At 42.2% G+C, this 17,103-nt stretch overlaps 1 protein-coding gene across 3 annotated transcripts; it reads left to right on the plus strand.

Annotated features, from left to right (window-relative positions):
- The first annotated feature begins 90 nt into the window (after positions 1 to 90).
- Positions 91 to 16,792, plus strand: CCNE1 (cyclin E1). Of its 3 annotated transcripts, XM_073307769.2 has the most exons (12): positions 92 to 354; positions 671 to 720; positions 854 to 944; positions 1,258 to 1,326; positions 7,983 to 8,125; positions 8,211 to 8,346; positions 9,792 to 9,938; positions 11,496 to 11,591; positions 11,965 to 12,099; positions 12,203 to 12,314; positions 12,396 to 12,553; positions 14,663 to 16,792. In XM_073307769.2, exons 2-12 carry the CDS (start codon positions 707 to 709, stop codon positions 14,783 to 14,785), a joined length of 1,224 nt encoding a protein of 407 aa, XP_073163870.1. In that variant the 5' UTR covers positions 92 to 354; positions 671 to 706; the 3' UTR covers positions 14,786 to 16,792. The 3 variants fall into 3 exon arrangements, with proteins under 3 accessions (XP_073163871.1, XP_073163870.1, XP_073163868.1); XM_073307767.2 differs by having other exon boundaries at positions 92 to 720; XM_073307770.2 differs by lacking the exon at positions 1,258 to 1,326 and having other exon boundaries at positions 91 to 720.
- Positions 16,793 to 17,103: the final 311 nt, after the last annotated feature.

Here is a 17,103-nt window from a genome sequence, read left to right on the forward strand (position 1 = left end):
CCGAGCCGGGTGGCCGCGCAGCCTGGGCTCCCGCGCCTCCCCTCCTGCCCCCGGGCCCAGCCCCCTGCGCCCCGCCGCCTCCCCGCGCAGACCCCGCCCCGCCCCGGCCGGCTCCCGGCGGGGCCCCGCGCGGGGCCACGTGTGCGGCTCCCGGGCAGGGAGGAGGCCCCGCGCCCTCTCATTTAAATGTCCCGCTCGGCCGGGGCCGCTCTCTGCGCAGGGACGGGAGCGACCGCGCTGTGAGGCAGGAGGCGCCCAGCGGAGCCCGCCCGCGCCTCGCTCCCCGCCCGCCCTGCCCCGCGCCCCGTCCGCAGCCGCCGGGCAGCGCCTCGCACAGGGCACCCTCTCCCCGGGGTAAGGCGGGGGCGGGCGGCGAGGGTCGGGTGCCTGTGCCCGGGGCTCCCCCTCGGCCATTTCCTGGAGGTGCCCCAGTGAGGGGGCAGGCGAGGGGGAGGTGGGGAGGTCCCGGCCCTATCCGACCCCCCCCCAATGCACCCCGCATCCGACCCCGGCGGACTCCGCTCGGGTCCCCCCGCCCGGCGATGAGGGCCACCGCCGCCCGCGCGTCCGGAGCCCTTTGTGGGGCTGGGGAGCTGCAGCTGCTGCCGCCTTCGCCTTTGTGAGGCAGTGACCTGCCCCCCCTAACCCTCTGCCTTTCCCTCCTCCTAAGGTCGGAGCCAGCCTCACCCCGTCCCATCCAGGCACCATGCGCAGGGAGAGGTGAGTCTCTCTCCCCAGCCCCCTGCAGGGCGTGTGGGGGGTGGAAGTGGGGTAGGCCACGATCTCCATTAGGCAGATCCCAGAGGAGACTCCCTCGAGGGGTTTATGGCCCTGTATCTCTCTTTCTTGGCAGTGACTACGTGGATGAGAAGGTTCCCCCCAAGGGTGAGGGTGCTGCTGATCTTGCCATGCGAGCCCGAAAGAGGAAAGCTGATGTGGCCACTGTAAGTACAAAATGGCTCACTTTGATCCTCTAGGGCTAAGTCCTGCTCTGTCATTCCAGTGTAAATGTGGATTCTCTTTGCTGAACTGTTTGGACCATGGCCTCTGTTGCCCTTGCTGGATTGTGAATGTCCATGTGGCATTTGGAGTGTACACTAACTGGGTCAAGTGCTGTGCTCTGTCACACGGGCGTAATGTGCCCGGAGCAACAACTGGATTTACACCAGTATGATTCAGAGTGGCAGAGTTTGGCCTGGAGTCTGTATTCTTGTTAGCACATGGCTCTCTTTTCTCCCCCCCCCCCCCCCACTGTAGTTCTTACAGGATCCTGATGAAGAAATTGCTAAAATGGAAATGAACAAGAAAAAGCAATATGAAAGCCAGGTAATTGATTTGGCTGTGGATACATAGTTACTGATACTACTGTAATTTTTTTAATTTATATAGTTTTCTTGGAATGTAGAGCATTTCATCAACTCTGTACCTACATCACCACTAGCATGCTGCATGGTAATGGGGGAGGGGAGACTTTTGTCCAGGGACACTAAGAGAAACCCCCTTCCAATTTACACAAGGTGACATGGGATCTTTAACATTCTCATAAAACAGATGAGGTCTGTCCGAATTCTTGTGGTATTACTATAGCATGACTAAATATCCTGGTTTGCATGGGCTTCATGTATTAAGGCCTTAATTTTGCATGGGTAGATAGCCGCACAGAACCCCATTTACTTCATTAGAGAGTTAGGACACATGTCCTATCCACTTCCATATAACTGGCAGTTTGGACCCTCTTGCAGCTGTCTCCCTACTTTAAATATGAATGTGGAAAAGAGGACATCTGTATTCCTCCTACAGCCCATTAATGGTTTGTTGTTGCTGTGACACTGAATGTTTTCTGAGTGCCAAAAAATCAAAAAGTGCACAGTTAGGATTTGGAAATTTTATGTTATATACTAGGGGATGTACACTTCCGTGGCATTGCTGGGACTGAAGCTTCTAGGTAAGGCATAGTAATCCCTATAAAGGCACTAGGGGTTGTTCAGATAGACAGCAGTAACTGGCCTAGGAGGGGTAGAGATTAGGAGGAGAAATAATGTCCTTAGCAGGCAGTGCTAGCTTTCTAAATCTCCCTGTGATAATATTAAGATAACTTAATTTTGATTTTTAACCCTTAGTATTCTAAACTTCATTTGTTTGTTCCATTCTTCCATTCCACTTCCATTCTTCCTTTGTTCCACAAACTTGGGTATGCTATCAGTTACTGCCCCACACTTTCATACACAATATGAGATGTGTACTGAGTTTGTGAGGTTTCACTCACTGTACACCTTTAAGGTATGTGCAGATTAAATTTGGCTGAGGCATGAAGAAATAGAATATACATACATGCTCTTCCTTGTTAGGATTTGAGCTAATTAATGCATATGTAGGAGGATATTTAAACTACAAAAGTCATGAGTGGGGAATACAGTACCCTGTTCATTCAGTAATAGGGTTACTTATGCATAGGGCCCTACCAAATTCACAGCCATGAAAAACACGTCACGGACTGTGAAATCTGGTCTTTTGTGTGCTTTTATCCTATACTATACAGATTTCACTGTGGAGACCAGTGTTTCTCATATTGGGGGTCTTGAGGCAAAAAGGAGTTGTGGGGGAGGGGCACAAGGCTATTTTAGGGGGGTTGTGGTATTGCTACCCTTACTTCTGTGCTGCCTTCAGAGCAGGGCGGCCAGAGAGTGGTGGCTGTTGTCCGGGTACGCAGCTCTGAGGGCAGCACCCTGCCAGCAGCAATGCAGAAGTGAGGGTGGCAATCCCATACCATGCCATCATTTACTGCTTCGCTACTGCCTTCAGAGCTGGGTGGCCGGACAGCAGTGGCTGCTGAATGAGGGCCTAGCTTTGCAGGCAGCAGTGCAGAAGTAAGGGTGGCAATACCATACCGTGCCATCCTGGCAGTGGCTCTGCCTCAGAGCTAGGCTTCAGCCCACCAACCGCCTCTCTCCAGCTGCCAAGCTCTGAAGGGAGCACTGCTGCCAGCAGCAATGCAGAAGTAAAGGTAGAAGTAGTACAATCCCCCCTATAATAACCTTGCGACCCCCCCACAACTCCTTTTTGGGTCAGGACCCCTACAATTACAACACAGTGAATTTCAGTTTTAAATAGCTGAAATGATTAAATTTATTCTTTTAAAAATCCTATGACCGTGAAATTGACCAAAATGGACCGTGAATTTGGTAGGGCCCTACTTATGCATAATGCGGTGCATCTAACCAGAAGTGGCAACTGCAAATTTGAAGACTGAAGTGCTACATAACAGATGGACATCATTGTTTGGAATGGTCTCTGCTTGTTGCAACCACATATACTAGTTATCACTCAACATATTAAGCAGGGCTCAAATGGTGAGCATTTAATGAGGGGATCTCTTCTTCCCGTCTGTCTTCCTTTTATGCAGTATATTAAACTAATTTCTCACTTTTGACAAGGGGGAGCTGTCTGTCCTTCATTAGAATTCCTTTTCTCCACCCTCCCTAAAAAGCATCACTCAATTTGAGGTTTTTTTTAAAATATATATTACACAGTAGCTACTTACTAATAAGCTCTAATAACATGTACCCAGATATTTATCCCCTCTCCCCAAAATGGCAGTAGAAAGAAAGTTGAAATGTTTAGCATAAAATGCTCTTACTGTAACTCTTCTTATTCCAGAACTAGAAATGGAATTACAGTCCTGTCTTAACATGAAAATTAGATTTTTTTAAAATAGATGCTGGGACAATTCCTTCATGAATGATTGATGTATTGAAATACAGTTAAAGCACCAATTCCTGAAGTGTAAATTAAAGACTTAGCTTTCTGTAAACCCACTTGGTGTTGATAAGGCCCTGCAACTCTGTAGTTCATAAATAAGAGGTACCTGAGTATCAGTCTGTACATTGAGAGGATTCTGTGGATACTTTGTTATAACAGTTATCCTTTGACAAATCCATGAAGCTAACATTTGGTTGCACAGCAGCAGCTCTTTGGTATGTGGTGTGACACAAGCTATTCTCTGATATAAATTGCCATAGGCCACTAATGAGACTGTGTGCAGTTCCACCAGGAGTAGAGCAAGCTTGTTGATTGCTAGTGAGAAAGCAAGATGGTGCACAATAATAGCATAGCAAACTTCAATGTGCAAGTAGCCTTAAATCCTGTGCAACATACACTGCATTACATAAATACATTGCATTAAATAAACTATTGTATACTAGTTGAAGCTCCATTTTGCTCCATGTATAAAGTATCACTCTCACATCCCACTTATGGCATGTTAATACCCAATTCATTAGTTTGTTTCTGTTGAACGTACGGCCCGAGCTTTTAATTAGGATGATGTTACCCTGTATGTGATGAAAGGGTGGTTATATCAGGCTGATGGAAGCTGAGTACTGCAGGAATTTTGTATTTGGTTTTGAAGTAAGATAACAGGCACTGTTCTCAATTCTCATCCTGATTTTGGTCGTAACTAACATGAGTGCTGATACATTAGCAGGATGTTTTGTGAAACAAAGGTCCTTTAAACTGAAATTATTTTTTCACACAACCTACCAAAGGGAGACCCGGATGATGAGCTTAGTCCACATAATTTATAACCAAGATTACGTTGGCTACTATCAAATTTAGGGTTGGGAATTGGAGCATGAATCACAATGATCCCGTCCCTTGTCTGACTTCTTTAACATTTCTCTTCATTTTTTGAAGCTGGCTGGTAGAACTGTCTTGTCTATCTTTCCTGTGCCATAATACTTGACTCTAGTGCAGTGGTTCTCAACCTACTTATCACTGTGGGCCACATCCAATACTGCCTGTATGGCTCTGAGGATGTTGACTGGGTCACAAGCGGCCCATGGGCCCGCAGGTTGAGAACCACGGCCTAGTGCCTTCAGGGAATGAAACTAACTAGAATTACATTGTGTCACTTTCTGTAGGCAAATTGCAGGAGAACAGCATTATTCTTAACATGGCTTCAGGCACTAGTTGCTAGCACATGCTGGGTTTTGCGGAGTTGGGGAGGGCTAAGTTTATATCCCTCTTTCTCTTCCGATCCCACCTTCATGTTTGGTAACTTCAGCTTCAATGCTGATGATCCATCCAACCTTTTGCTTCTTATATCCTCTTTCCCTCAGTAGTTCTGAGTCAACCTCCTACATACAGCCGTGGTCTAGACTTTATTTGGTGCTGTACATTGCTGCTTGTTCACTCATGGCTAGATTTCTTCATTCTTCATCTGCCTTTGCTGTTTTTTTTGTTTTGTTTTGTGTTTTGTGTGTGTCCTATTACCGCGAAGCCATTAACTTTCTTGAGTTCTCAAACTCCTCCTTCCTGTTGATATAGATAGCAGCATATAAATAAAATACAGGTTTTTTACCGCAGCCATCATAGAAGTATCTGAGCCTTGCCAAAGAACTTCTTGGACCTCACATATAAAACCACTCCTCTTCCACACTAGATTCTTTGGCTTCCCTTTCTTGCTGAATCCTGGTCTTGGCTTACATCCCACTCCTGCTCCAGCATTGCAGAGTGCCTTTGGAGGAGCCCACGAACCATAGGATTTCCTTTGCTACACTGCCAAGATTTTCAGCTGCACCTGCCATCCTGGATACAAGGGTGGGGTCCCTGCAGAGGAGCCGATTGCAGCTCCAGGATTTGGGGACTAGTTACTTTATGCAAACCTAAACTAAGCTTGGCAAAAATTGAACTAGTTTTTCTACCTAAGCCTTTGCCCATTTCCCCCTCCCCCCCACAAATGGCAACTTGACAATCCACTCAGTTGATGTAATACAACTTTTTTGATACATTTCCTCATTTGAAATTGGTGCTGTCACAAAATCTGTAGCTGTCTCCATCTCCCCTGCAAAAACCCTTATCTAAGCAATAATAATCCCTCACTTCAATGATTATAACCTCTTCCTCCTCACTAGCTTGCTAGATGGTCATCTTGCTTCTTTTTAGCCTATTTAAAATGCTGCCTCTTAAGATAATGTATCTTGCTTGCTGCTCTGACCACACCTAGCCCCTCACCTATCATTTCACTCTTAAACATCATTTTGCTCTTAAATCTTAGAGGTCCTCTCGTTCCAATCCTATTGAGTTTTACTTATTTTTTTATTTAAAAACACCCGCTGTACTTCAGTGCACTGATGAATTGCATTGCCTTTTGTTGTTTCCCTTTGCCCTCATTTTGTCTACATGTTTAGATTGTGAGCTCTCTGGGGCAGGGGCAGGGACCTTGTCTTTCTGAGGTGCCAAGCATGTGCCACGTTATACAGAAAGTTTATAATTCTCCTTCCTTAATTCTTATCCAAACCACAGTCTGTTTGATTAACTGCACTCAAAGGACCGTCGTCCATGCCTGCCATGTAATTGGAGAACTAGATGTACCTAAAATGTAACTTAGAGGAAGGACAAAAAATTAAGTTAAGTGCTGATGTGACATTTTAAACTTTCAGTTCATAGGGAATCTACTGTCGTCTTACTCTGAATGATACATCTTTCCCCCCAGTTAAATAGTAACACAAACCGCACTGGGATCTTGGACATAGCTGTGCACATGCCTGTGATAGATTTGCATGCACAATTTCTCCTTTTTGAAGAGGAAAACTGCCTAGCTTTTTCAGGCAGTGGCTCAAATAGTACAAAGCAATTTTCACTATGAATAAACCAAAACGTGGTTATGAGCATTCTGAATCTAGTGCTGGAAAGTGTTAGTTGTGACAAAGGCAGACTAAAAACCCAGGTTTGGAACTGATTCATAAGTCTTCTTATTTTTAACTTGTAAAACAAGTGTTTTCTATTTAAAGCAGGTTGAGGACTTGCTGAAGCTTTTTGACCCTGCCACTGATACAAATTGCATTCCTTTTTCAGTAAGATGGCTGCCTCCAGTACTAGGTCAAATGCCAAGTTTTAGTTAGAATAAAAATAAATGTGTTTATTCATGGTGATAGGATTTTCTTTCTTTGTGAACTTTCAGAACATTGGGCTAAGCAAAATGGGTTCTGTCTTTCTTTAGGAACTGGGGTGATAACTTTATAGTAAAGTCTTGCTTTTTTAAAATTTAGTTTGCCAAGATAAGCCTTCTTTAAAGAAAAGTAGCATTAGGTCTGTGTTCTGTTCCAAATACATAAATAACAAGTTATAATAGCTGGAATGTCAGGTGTCTACCATTTGCAGATTTGTTAGTAACCTATTCTGTATATGAATGGACTAGCTATTATGAGTTTTAGTTCTTTTCTAAGAGGGAACATCCTAGGGCAAATAAAATGTATACAAAGTCATTTTCATATATCTGAAGTGATAGCAAAATGTTAGCTTTCTGCTTAACCAACTTCACAAGATGAGCAGTCAATAACCTCTGAATCTTGAAAGACAAAACAAAATCAGCATTCCTTCTCTGCTGTGTTCATTACCAAGGACATTTTGCACAAAAGCAGCCTCTTTGTCTGGGAATCTCATTTGCTTATTCCTCACCTGAGTCCTAATCCTTGATTGTCGTCTTCGCATATGTGCAACATGCCTCATGTGGCACGTGACCAGCATTCATCACTGAATTTGGTCTGCTGGCATTGGATCATTAGTGCCTGGCCCAGGCCAGGGAATCTGGCTGGGATTGTGATGCCATAAACGAAAGGATTCGAACTTCAGGTGGGGAATAAGCGATGCGACTCCCAGACAAAAATCGTATTTTCACACAAAATCTCCTTCTATCCAAAACATTGCAACAGAACTCTTTATAGAGAACACTTGTCTTTCTGTGGGACATCTGTGACCCTTCAATTCCAAAATATGAAAGGTAAATGACTTGTTTTAAGCTCAGCAATTGAAAGTCTTTCTTCGTGTGAAAATGCACCTTTCAACTTGTTCTGAATTTTAGCTGCCTACAGGAGTGATCACCTCTCTGAACTAGTGTGTCTTGTGTGGAGTCTGTGTGCATTAATAGCCCTAGAAACTATAAAACCAGTTATAGTGCAACATTTTTTTCTTTCCTTTAATAGCCATCTTGGAATAAGGATGTCCAGAAAAGTCCCCATATGCTGATTCCCACACCAGATAAAGATGAGCCAGTTAATATTGGCTTTTCTCATTTTGTACACCTCAGACTTAGTCCATCTAGAACTTCACCGCTACCAATTCTGGGGTAATTGTATTTCATTCCCCCTTCTTTGTCTGTCCCATTCACCACTTAACAGTTGATACTTAACATGTTTATATTTTTTCCTTAGCTGGGCAAATAGAGATGATGTTTGGAAAAACATGCTAAACAAAGAACAGACGTATGTGAGAGAGAAACATTATATGCAAAAGCACCCTCTCTTGCAACCTAAAATGCGAACAATTCTTCTAGACTGGCTGATGGAGGTGAGCTTTGCTGTTCTTGCTAACAATTTATGTGTGCTGTAGGTAGGTATAGAGATGCCCTGAATAACATGAATTTTTCTAAATACCTAGTATGATCTGATTTTCATGCACTTTACATAATGCATACAGCACCAGAATATTAGTGGAACTTGTTTACTCAGTGCACATCTAAGAAATTTTACCAGAGTGTTGGCACCAAATATGTAGAATTTAATGGTTCCAAGTTTCAAGTGTGCAGTTTGATAACTTCATATCTAATATAAGGATAGTTTATCAAACTTATACTCAGTGAATGTGAATGCCTACTTCTGCCTGGAACTTACATGAAATGTTTTATTTCAGCATTTTGTGTTCTAGACTAAAGCAAAACAAATGAAGATGAAATTATGGTGGAGGGGAAGTGATGGTGTGTGTAGAGAAGTTGGGAACCCTGATGTAATGCTTAATGTGTCATAATTCTAATAGTTTCAGCGTATACTATGTGATCTGCAACTGTTTCTAACATGATAATCTTAGAATTGAAAAGATGCTATTTTTAAACATTCTTGTTGCACAGTATCTTCCTGTTGGCCACCTACTGGCTTAGAAGACTGAAGAGTTCTTCTCAGTCACAACCAACTTGTGAGAATTTTTTTTTCCGTTACGAACTGTGGGGAGGCTACATATTTTTGAAAATGAAGACCTGATGCTCTGGTCTTGTAACATGCATGCTTTCCCGTGTGTGTGTGTGTGTGGTTTTTTTGTTGGTTGTTTTGTTTTACACACTACAGCCTTGTCCCAGCAATGTAAGTGCCATACTACACTGACATAACTCCACTTACATAAGCGCTCTCATGGCAGTGTAGTTAAGGCAATGCAGTGTCTGTGCAGACATTGTGTGAAAATTGACAAGAAAGCCAGGCAGTTAGAGCCCAGCTTCCTCTGGCTCCCCACTCCCAGTTGGGCTACTGCCCAAAGGCTCCCTGCTTAAGGAGCCGAGAAGCCTGGATAGCTGCTCTTCCACTCCTGACTGGGAGCAGGGAGGGAAGAGCCTGGGGGGCAGCTGGGCACCGAGCAGAGAGCTGCATGAAGCTGAGAGCCCTGGCTCTCATCCCCTCATGCTGCCCCTCTTCAGCTGGCATCAGCCACCGCAGTAATTATTAGGATTGAAGGGTCACAGATGTCCCATGGAAAGACATCACTGCGGTGGCTGTAAGTTGACCTACCATAGGTCAACTTACAGCTGTAGTGTGGACATGACACCATCCTTCTTACCCCATATTTGATTTCAGCTCTTTTTATATTAAAACTACTGTATGAAATATCCCTAGATTTGTCTTATTAAATGTTATACGCTGCTTGAGACAAAACCCCCATTGTAGGTACATGAGTTGGTTTGATACCTAAAAGGACTTGTATGTACTCTGCTTTCCTTATGAATATGCATTACTGTTTATCTCTTGCAGGTTTGTGAGGTCTACAAACTTCACAGAGAGACTTTTTACTTGGCACAAGATTTCTTTGATCGGTTTATGGCAACACAACAAAATGTTGTAAAAACACTGTTGCAGCTTATTGGCATTTCATCTTTATTCATAGCTGCAAAGCTTGAGGTAAAAGTCTTTAGCTTCTACCTAAACATAAGTGGCTTGGAAATGCTTGCTTCTTTTCTGTGCTGGGTACATCTTTGCTTTATGGAAGTCATTGAGGGGAAAAGAATTTTTGGAGGAGTTTGTAGGAAGAAAGAAGACTCCACTCTTGCTACAATTCCCCTCTGGCCCATTTTACCCTATATAAGGTTACACCAGAATATGCCATTCCTTTGTACTCCTAGGAAATTCAAAAACTGAGGTGAAGTTAGTTACCTTGGGTTTTAAGGTTGGTCGCTGGATACAGAGACCACTTCTAAGTACTCTACCAATAAAGAACATAACTGACATTGGAACAAGATGACCTAACTCAGGAGTTATCCCTCAATTGTTTGAATAACTCAACTATTAAAATAAGTGACTTTCTCTTGGCTTTAACTCTTAAAGGTGAAGATGAATAGAAATCTCTGGAATGCATTTGATTCTTTGAGGTATTCTTTGGCACACATCCTTGCTCCGCTTCTAAATCATAAGGCCTCATGAGATATTTATTTTAAGTGTGAGTAAGGTAAAGTTTATACCTGTCAATTGAGTGGAAGGGTTGGGGAAGCCAACTTGTCTGAAAAAACAGATATGTTAAAAGAGCATTTAAATTGTTAAGCTAAATTGGGGCTAATGTCTGTTTCTTCCTCTCCCCACTGCCTCTTTTAACAAGCCAAATTTAGACCAAATATATCCCATAACCTCTAGAGATACATCCTCATACCACATCTGCATTGGGCACCAGGTTTATAATCTTAGATTTGGGAAATTAGAATAGGTCATTGGCCGTGTTGTTCCTAATATTTCTTCTAGAGGGCTAATCCTCTTGTAATGTGACACAAAAATAGACACACACACACCCCCGCTAAGATTGGAACCTGGCCCCTAGAAAATGGGGTGGCACACTTTTTTTTTTTTTGGTTTTTTTTTTTTAAAGGCTGAATAAACATTTTTAGGAATATGCAGGTGTTATCTCTCCATGTATGCAGTAGGAATACAGAGGCGAATTTGTGAGGTGGTGGAATAACTGACATGAAGATCTTGATATGAGCTCTGAGAACATGCATTGTATCCCTTGCAGTCAAACTCTATTTTGGACTTGGACTGATAAATCAAAAATGGAAAACGAAGACTATGAACAAGAAATTTGCTTTTTGGGAAGCCATTTTTTATCACTGCCATGATTCATGAGAGTCAACAAACACTTGGGCTCCCATGAGATTTTAAAAATAAAAGGAGTACTAGTGGCACCTTAGAGACTAACCAATTTATTTGAGCATAAGCTTTCGTGAGCTACAGCTCCACACTGCATTTAGCCGTATGGAGTGGAGCTGTAGCTCACGAAAGCTTATGCTCAAATAAATTGGTTAGTCTCTAAGGTGCCACTAGTACTCCTTTTCTTTTTGCGAATACAGACTAATACGGCTGCTACTCTGAAACATGAGATTTTAGTTTTACACAACTTGAAATGTTCAGTTTTTTTACATGTGGAATATCTACATTCTACTTGACTTATATTTTTGATCTTTTATCTTTCAGGAAATCTATCCACCAAAGTTGCACCAGTTTGCTTATGTTACAGATGGAGCTTGTGCAGAAGATGAAATCCTCAGCATGGAATTGATCATTATGAAGGTAGTTATAAAATTGTATTGTTTACATTTCTGTAAGGACCAAAACATGGTGTGATCAACTTCAGCAGAGATCTGCAATTAGTGTTGTAATATTCTGGTAGAGTAATATTTTTCCTGTAGTTAAAACTAGTGCCTTATAAGATGTAGAAATTTGCATACTTCTCAAATGTTACAGATAAAGTGGCTTGGTTAGGTTTTTTTTGCTTGGGAAAGTTCAGTTTCACTGGGAAAAAGAACATTGTTTTCTTTGCACTGCTACCATAAATGGGAATGCAGTCTCCCACCAACACTAGGTAATGATGTAAAGAGTAAGATGCATATTCTAATAACATTTTCGTTAACATTTTTGTCAATTTTATATCTGTCTTTTTTAGGCTCTTAATTGGAACTTAAATCCACTGACAGTTGTATCGTGGCTAAATATTTACATGCAAGTTGCATATCTAAATGAGCTTTATGAGGTGTTGCTGCCACAATATCCCCAGCAAATCTTTGTACAGATAGCAGAGGTAAGGGTGACTTCATCCCCAAACTCCATGCATCTCATGTTAAGACTTCTCATTTGTAATATGAGATTGTCACATGTTAGGAATCTGTCTTCTCCCTGTGTAGCTTTTGGATCTCTGTGTGCTCGATATTGGCTGCTTGGAATATACATATGGAGTACTTGCTGCTTCTGCTTTGTACCACTTCTCCTCATCTGAACTGATGCAGAAGGTTTCGGGTAATTAACGCTTTCTAATCGCAAATATTTGTCTGACAAGTAAGTTAACCTAAAGCTCACATAAGTATCTTTACCTTCCAGGTTATGACTGGTATGATATAGAAGAGTGTGTAAAATGGATGGTTCCATTTGCTATCGCTATCAGGGAAGCAGGAAGCTCCAAACTCAAGCACTTCAGAGGCATAGCTTCTGAAGATTTGCACAATATACAAACACATATAAACAGCTTGGATTTGCTGGTATGCTTTTTTTAAAAAAAAATCTTCACTTTATGTAATCTCTAGAGGCAAAAACTATATATTCTCTTGCAGAGTATAGGAATTTCAAGGCTTTTTTAAAATTTGTGACCTGATAGAGCAGGGTGGGCAAACTTTTTGGCCTGAGGGCCGCATCAGGTTTTGGAAATTGTATGGAGGGCTGGTTAGGGGAGGCTGTGCCTCCTCAAACAGCCAGGTGTGCCCCCACCCCCCTGGGACTTCTGCCCCATTCACCTCCCATGCTCCCTGTCCCCTGCCACCCCATCCAACACCTCCTCTCATTCCTGACTGCCCCCCGGGACCCCTTCCCCATTCAACCGCCCCGCCCCCCTCCTTCCTGACTGCCCGCCCCCCTCCTTCCTGACTGCCCGCCCCCCTCCTTCCTGACTGCCCCCATTCAACCCCCCTTTTCCCTGCCCTCTGACCACCCTGACCTCTGTCCACACCCCCGCCCCTTGACCACCACCCCAAACTCCCCTGCCCTCTCTCCAGTCCCCCTGCTCCCTGCCCCCTTACCTCGCTGCCTGGAGCACCGGTGGCTGGCAGCACTACAGCCCCGCCGCCCGGCTGGAGCCAGCCACACCACCGTGCAGTGAGAGCACTGGGTCAGGCCGGGCTCTGCAGCTGCACTGCCCCAGGACCTCGTCACCCAGAGCATTGCACCGGCGGCGCAGTGAGCTAAAGTTGCAGGAGGAGGGGAAACAGCAGGGGAGGAGCCAGGGGCTCGCCTCCTGAGCCAAGGGCTCAGGGGCCAGGCAGGAGTGGCCCGCAGGCCATAGTTTGCCCACCTCTGCGATAGAGCAAATTCAGAAACTAAATGCCTTTAAAAAGTGATACCCAGTATATACTGAAGGACTTAAGAGTGCAGCTGATGACAAACTTTGAGCTTAAATTGCAAGTTCCTTTGGGCAGAGACTGTCATATTTTGTGCTGTGCCTCGCACAAAAGGGCCACTCTTCAGATTGTGGGCTCTTGGTGATGGCGTAATACACAGAGCACTTGAAAGTAATTTGTATATGTTATGTCAGAAACATACTACCGTCTTGCAAATACTTGTCAAAGAAAGAAACAAAACCTCCTCTAATTTGGTTTTCCCCTAACTTGGTATCAGCTTTGGGATGCTTCAGGTGTTGCATACTGGGCTTATTTTTTCCATAAGGATTATAGAACATAGAGCTTCCCCATTATGTTTGGAAAGATAGAATAGTCTAATTTTAGGAAAGAAAACACGTTCCCAATTTGGATGACTGCTTTTGATTTATTTTTCAATGCTTTCTTTCTCTTTTTCTTTTCTTTCTCCGCCAGTGACTAAATTCTCACTATAGGCCAGTAAGATCAATATCCCAAGGTTTGCTGGCAGTTGACTAGTTGAATAAGTCAAGCAATAATGTTTTAAGCAATTATAATATATAATAAATGTCAGAATATATTTGCTTGATGCAATTACAGCTGTATTATAAACTGGAGTTAACTTTTTATTCACTAATTCTTTTATATTAAAAAGGTTTTGATTAAAATATAGTAGATTATAAAAACCCCTCTAAAGCTTAGTAGCAACTGAAATTCTGCTTTCTTACACACTTGTAAGGTCTATATCTAATAGTGGTTAAGGGAATTCAAAATGCTGCTAACTTAGATCTATCATGATTTACAGTGTCTGACTAGCAATATAATACATCTGATTACAGTAAAGTTGTTTGGTAGGTCTCAATAGGAACCTGCCAAATTGCACTCTGGACTCACGTTGATAATACTTTTAAGGCAAAGCTGCACACTGGAAAATTACCTAAATTGAAGAATTAGCGCTGCTGCGTTACTCTCAGACTTATTCTGCTATCAGTTGGTTTTTCAGAGGCAGTCTTAGCTTTGAAGCAACTTCAGTGCTATGGTGTAAGAATTTTTAAATTGATAATAAGTTGGTGAAAACAAACTAGAGAGGTTTAAATGTGTGAATGATAGCTTTGGAAAAATAATGGGCATTTAAGTAATACCTCAAGTCTTTTGCCTCTTTTATTAATATGCATGGCTGGAATATCAAAGCTGATTTTGTAACACGCTAACTTAAATATTACCTTTTTTTTACTTGTTCAGGACAAAGCTCAAGCAAATCAGGCCATGTTGGCTGAGCAAAATAGGACTTCTCCTTTACCCAGTGGTGTCCTCACACCACCACAGAGTAGTAAGAAACAGTCCACTGGGCTGAAGCTGATATGACTGCAAACTGTCTACATCAGAGACAATTTAGCTGAAGTGCCTGTTTTTGCTGGTTCTGAATCCTGCTCCATTATGGAAATGCTGCCAGTGAAGTTCATAAGCTTTTATGGATTCTAAAAAAGAAACTTGCATTTTTTTGTGACAGAAGAATCTTCTATATGAAAAAGTTTTTATTAACTATTGATATTTTAAATAAATGGATCAAGTACACCAGCCACTTAAAAGAACGCCGAAGAGTGCTCCAAATGCTGCTAAGGAAGGTAATACTTGATGTGACCAACTGTTCAAAAAAAAAGGCTTGAAGTTAAAACCTGCAACTGTGTGTGTGTCTGTGTGTCTGTCTTTGGATATCCCGGGGTCATTTCACCTTGTGGGGGCAAATGGGTTTGAGAATGCTGTGGAAGACTACATTTTAGAGCCTCTTTACAAGCTATTGGCTTACAACTTGATGACTTTTTAAAAACCCTTTACGTAAATGCTGCTATGTCTCTGTATATCAATTTTTAAATAAAAATGCTGTCCAAGACAGCTGGTTTTATGTGTATTTGTTGTATCAGTGTGGTAAAGGTAGCTGTTTTGAAGCAGAAAACATGGGGGAATTAAGAAAGTAAGGATATCTTCTGTTACCACCAACTGCTTCCCTGCGAACTAAGTCTCTTGTTGGATACAGAAATGTGAACATCCAGAGAATGAAGCTGTGAATGCAACTGAAAACAGGGACTATTCATACTGTGTATTTTTTTTCTCAAATATTTTGAATGACTACTTCTGGAAACTGATATTCCGCCTCCACATATTGCAGGGAGGAGGAGATGTAAACCAGCTTTTCAGTTCGTCCTGGCACTTGTTTTTCAAAATGTCAGTGAGCAGTTTCTACTGCAAATGTAATGCTGAAAATTCTGGGAGGCTTTCAGCATTACTCATGCTAGTTTCCCATAAACTACGCAGAAGCAGCATGAAACTGAGGAATGGAATACAAGTTGTTTGGGGTTTTCATTAACTTCCTGGTGTCCAAACTAAAGCTTGCTGGTAACTCTGGTGTTTGGAAGTAATTTAGCGTGTTGGGTGGGAGGGAATCTGACACAATCTAAAGCCCTAATACATTGAAAAAAGCATAGTCTTGATCAAGTGTTAAATAATGCTGCTTATGGTTAAACAATTCATTTTTATCTTCATGATGCTGTTCGGTCTCTTGAAAGATCCTTCTCTGAAAGGTTGTAAATTGGTTGTTAAAGGAACAAGTGTAAATGTCAACTGAACAATTTGGCAGCTACCAACTTGAAGTTCTTACTTCTGGCAGAGATATGACTGACAGTGAGGCCTGGACCTTATTGGAAGGAATGTTAGAAATACTCATGAGTAGTGAAAATGCATGTAGCTTAGTACTACTCTTAAATATCCTCACACTCATTTAAAACCTGAACAAAAGTATTTCAGAATTCTTACCTTGTAATTGATGAGAAATCAGTTTTTAATGCAAACCTTCCAGTCATTATTTCTAATGCTTTCTATAAAAGCTTCAGTATTAAATAATGACCACCATATACAAAACCCCCATTTGACTGTGTCATAAATATAAAGGAAGGGTAACAACCTCTATGTATGCAGTAACAGAAATCCCTCCTGGCCAGAGGTACAGAATCTCTTACTTGTAAGGGGTTAATCAGTTTGTTTAATCTGATTTGGCACCTGACCAGAAAGTCTAATAGGGAAAGAAGATACTTTCAACTCTGGGGTGGGGAGTTTTTGTTTGTGCTCTCTTTGTGGTGTGCTCTCTCTCAGGACAAAGAGAGACCAAGCAGGAAAAAAACTTCTCCTAAAAAGATGCATCTAAAATTACAGAAATTGTAAGTAATAGCAAGGAAATGCATTAGATTATTTTTCATTTTATCTTGTGAATTTTCCCTATGCTAAGAAGTAATTTTATTCCTGTTTTGTAACTGGGAAGCAAAGTCAGAGGTGATCCTCTGGGTTTTAAATATTTTTATTTACGCTGTAAAGTTATCTTCCATCCTCATTTTGCAGGTGTGAGTCTTTTACATTTTTTTTAAAATAAAATTCTTCTTTTAAGAACCTGATTTTGATTTTCAGTGCCCTAAAAAACAGGGATTTGGTCTGTGCTCACTTTAACCTATTGGTTGGTATATTATTCTCAAGCCTCACCAGGAAAGGGGGTGAAGGGGCTTGGGGGATAGAGCTCCAAGTAGCCTCTCCCTGAACGTTCATTTAAATCACTTGGTGATGGCAGCAATACTGTCCAAGGACAAGGAAAGGAATTTGTGCCTTAGGGAAGTTTTTAACCTAAGCTGGTGGAATAT

This window comes from Lepidochelys kempii, chromosome 12 (assembly GCF_965140285.1).
Source record: "Lepidochelys kempii isolate rLepKem1 chromosome 12, rLepKem1.hap1, whole genome shotgun sequence".
Taxonomy (NCBI): domain Eukaryota; kingdom Metazoa; phylum Chordata; order Testudines; family Cheloniidae; genus Lepidochelys; species Lepidochelys kempii.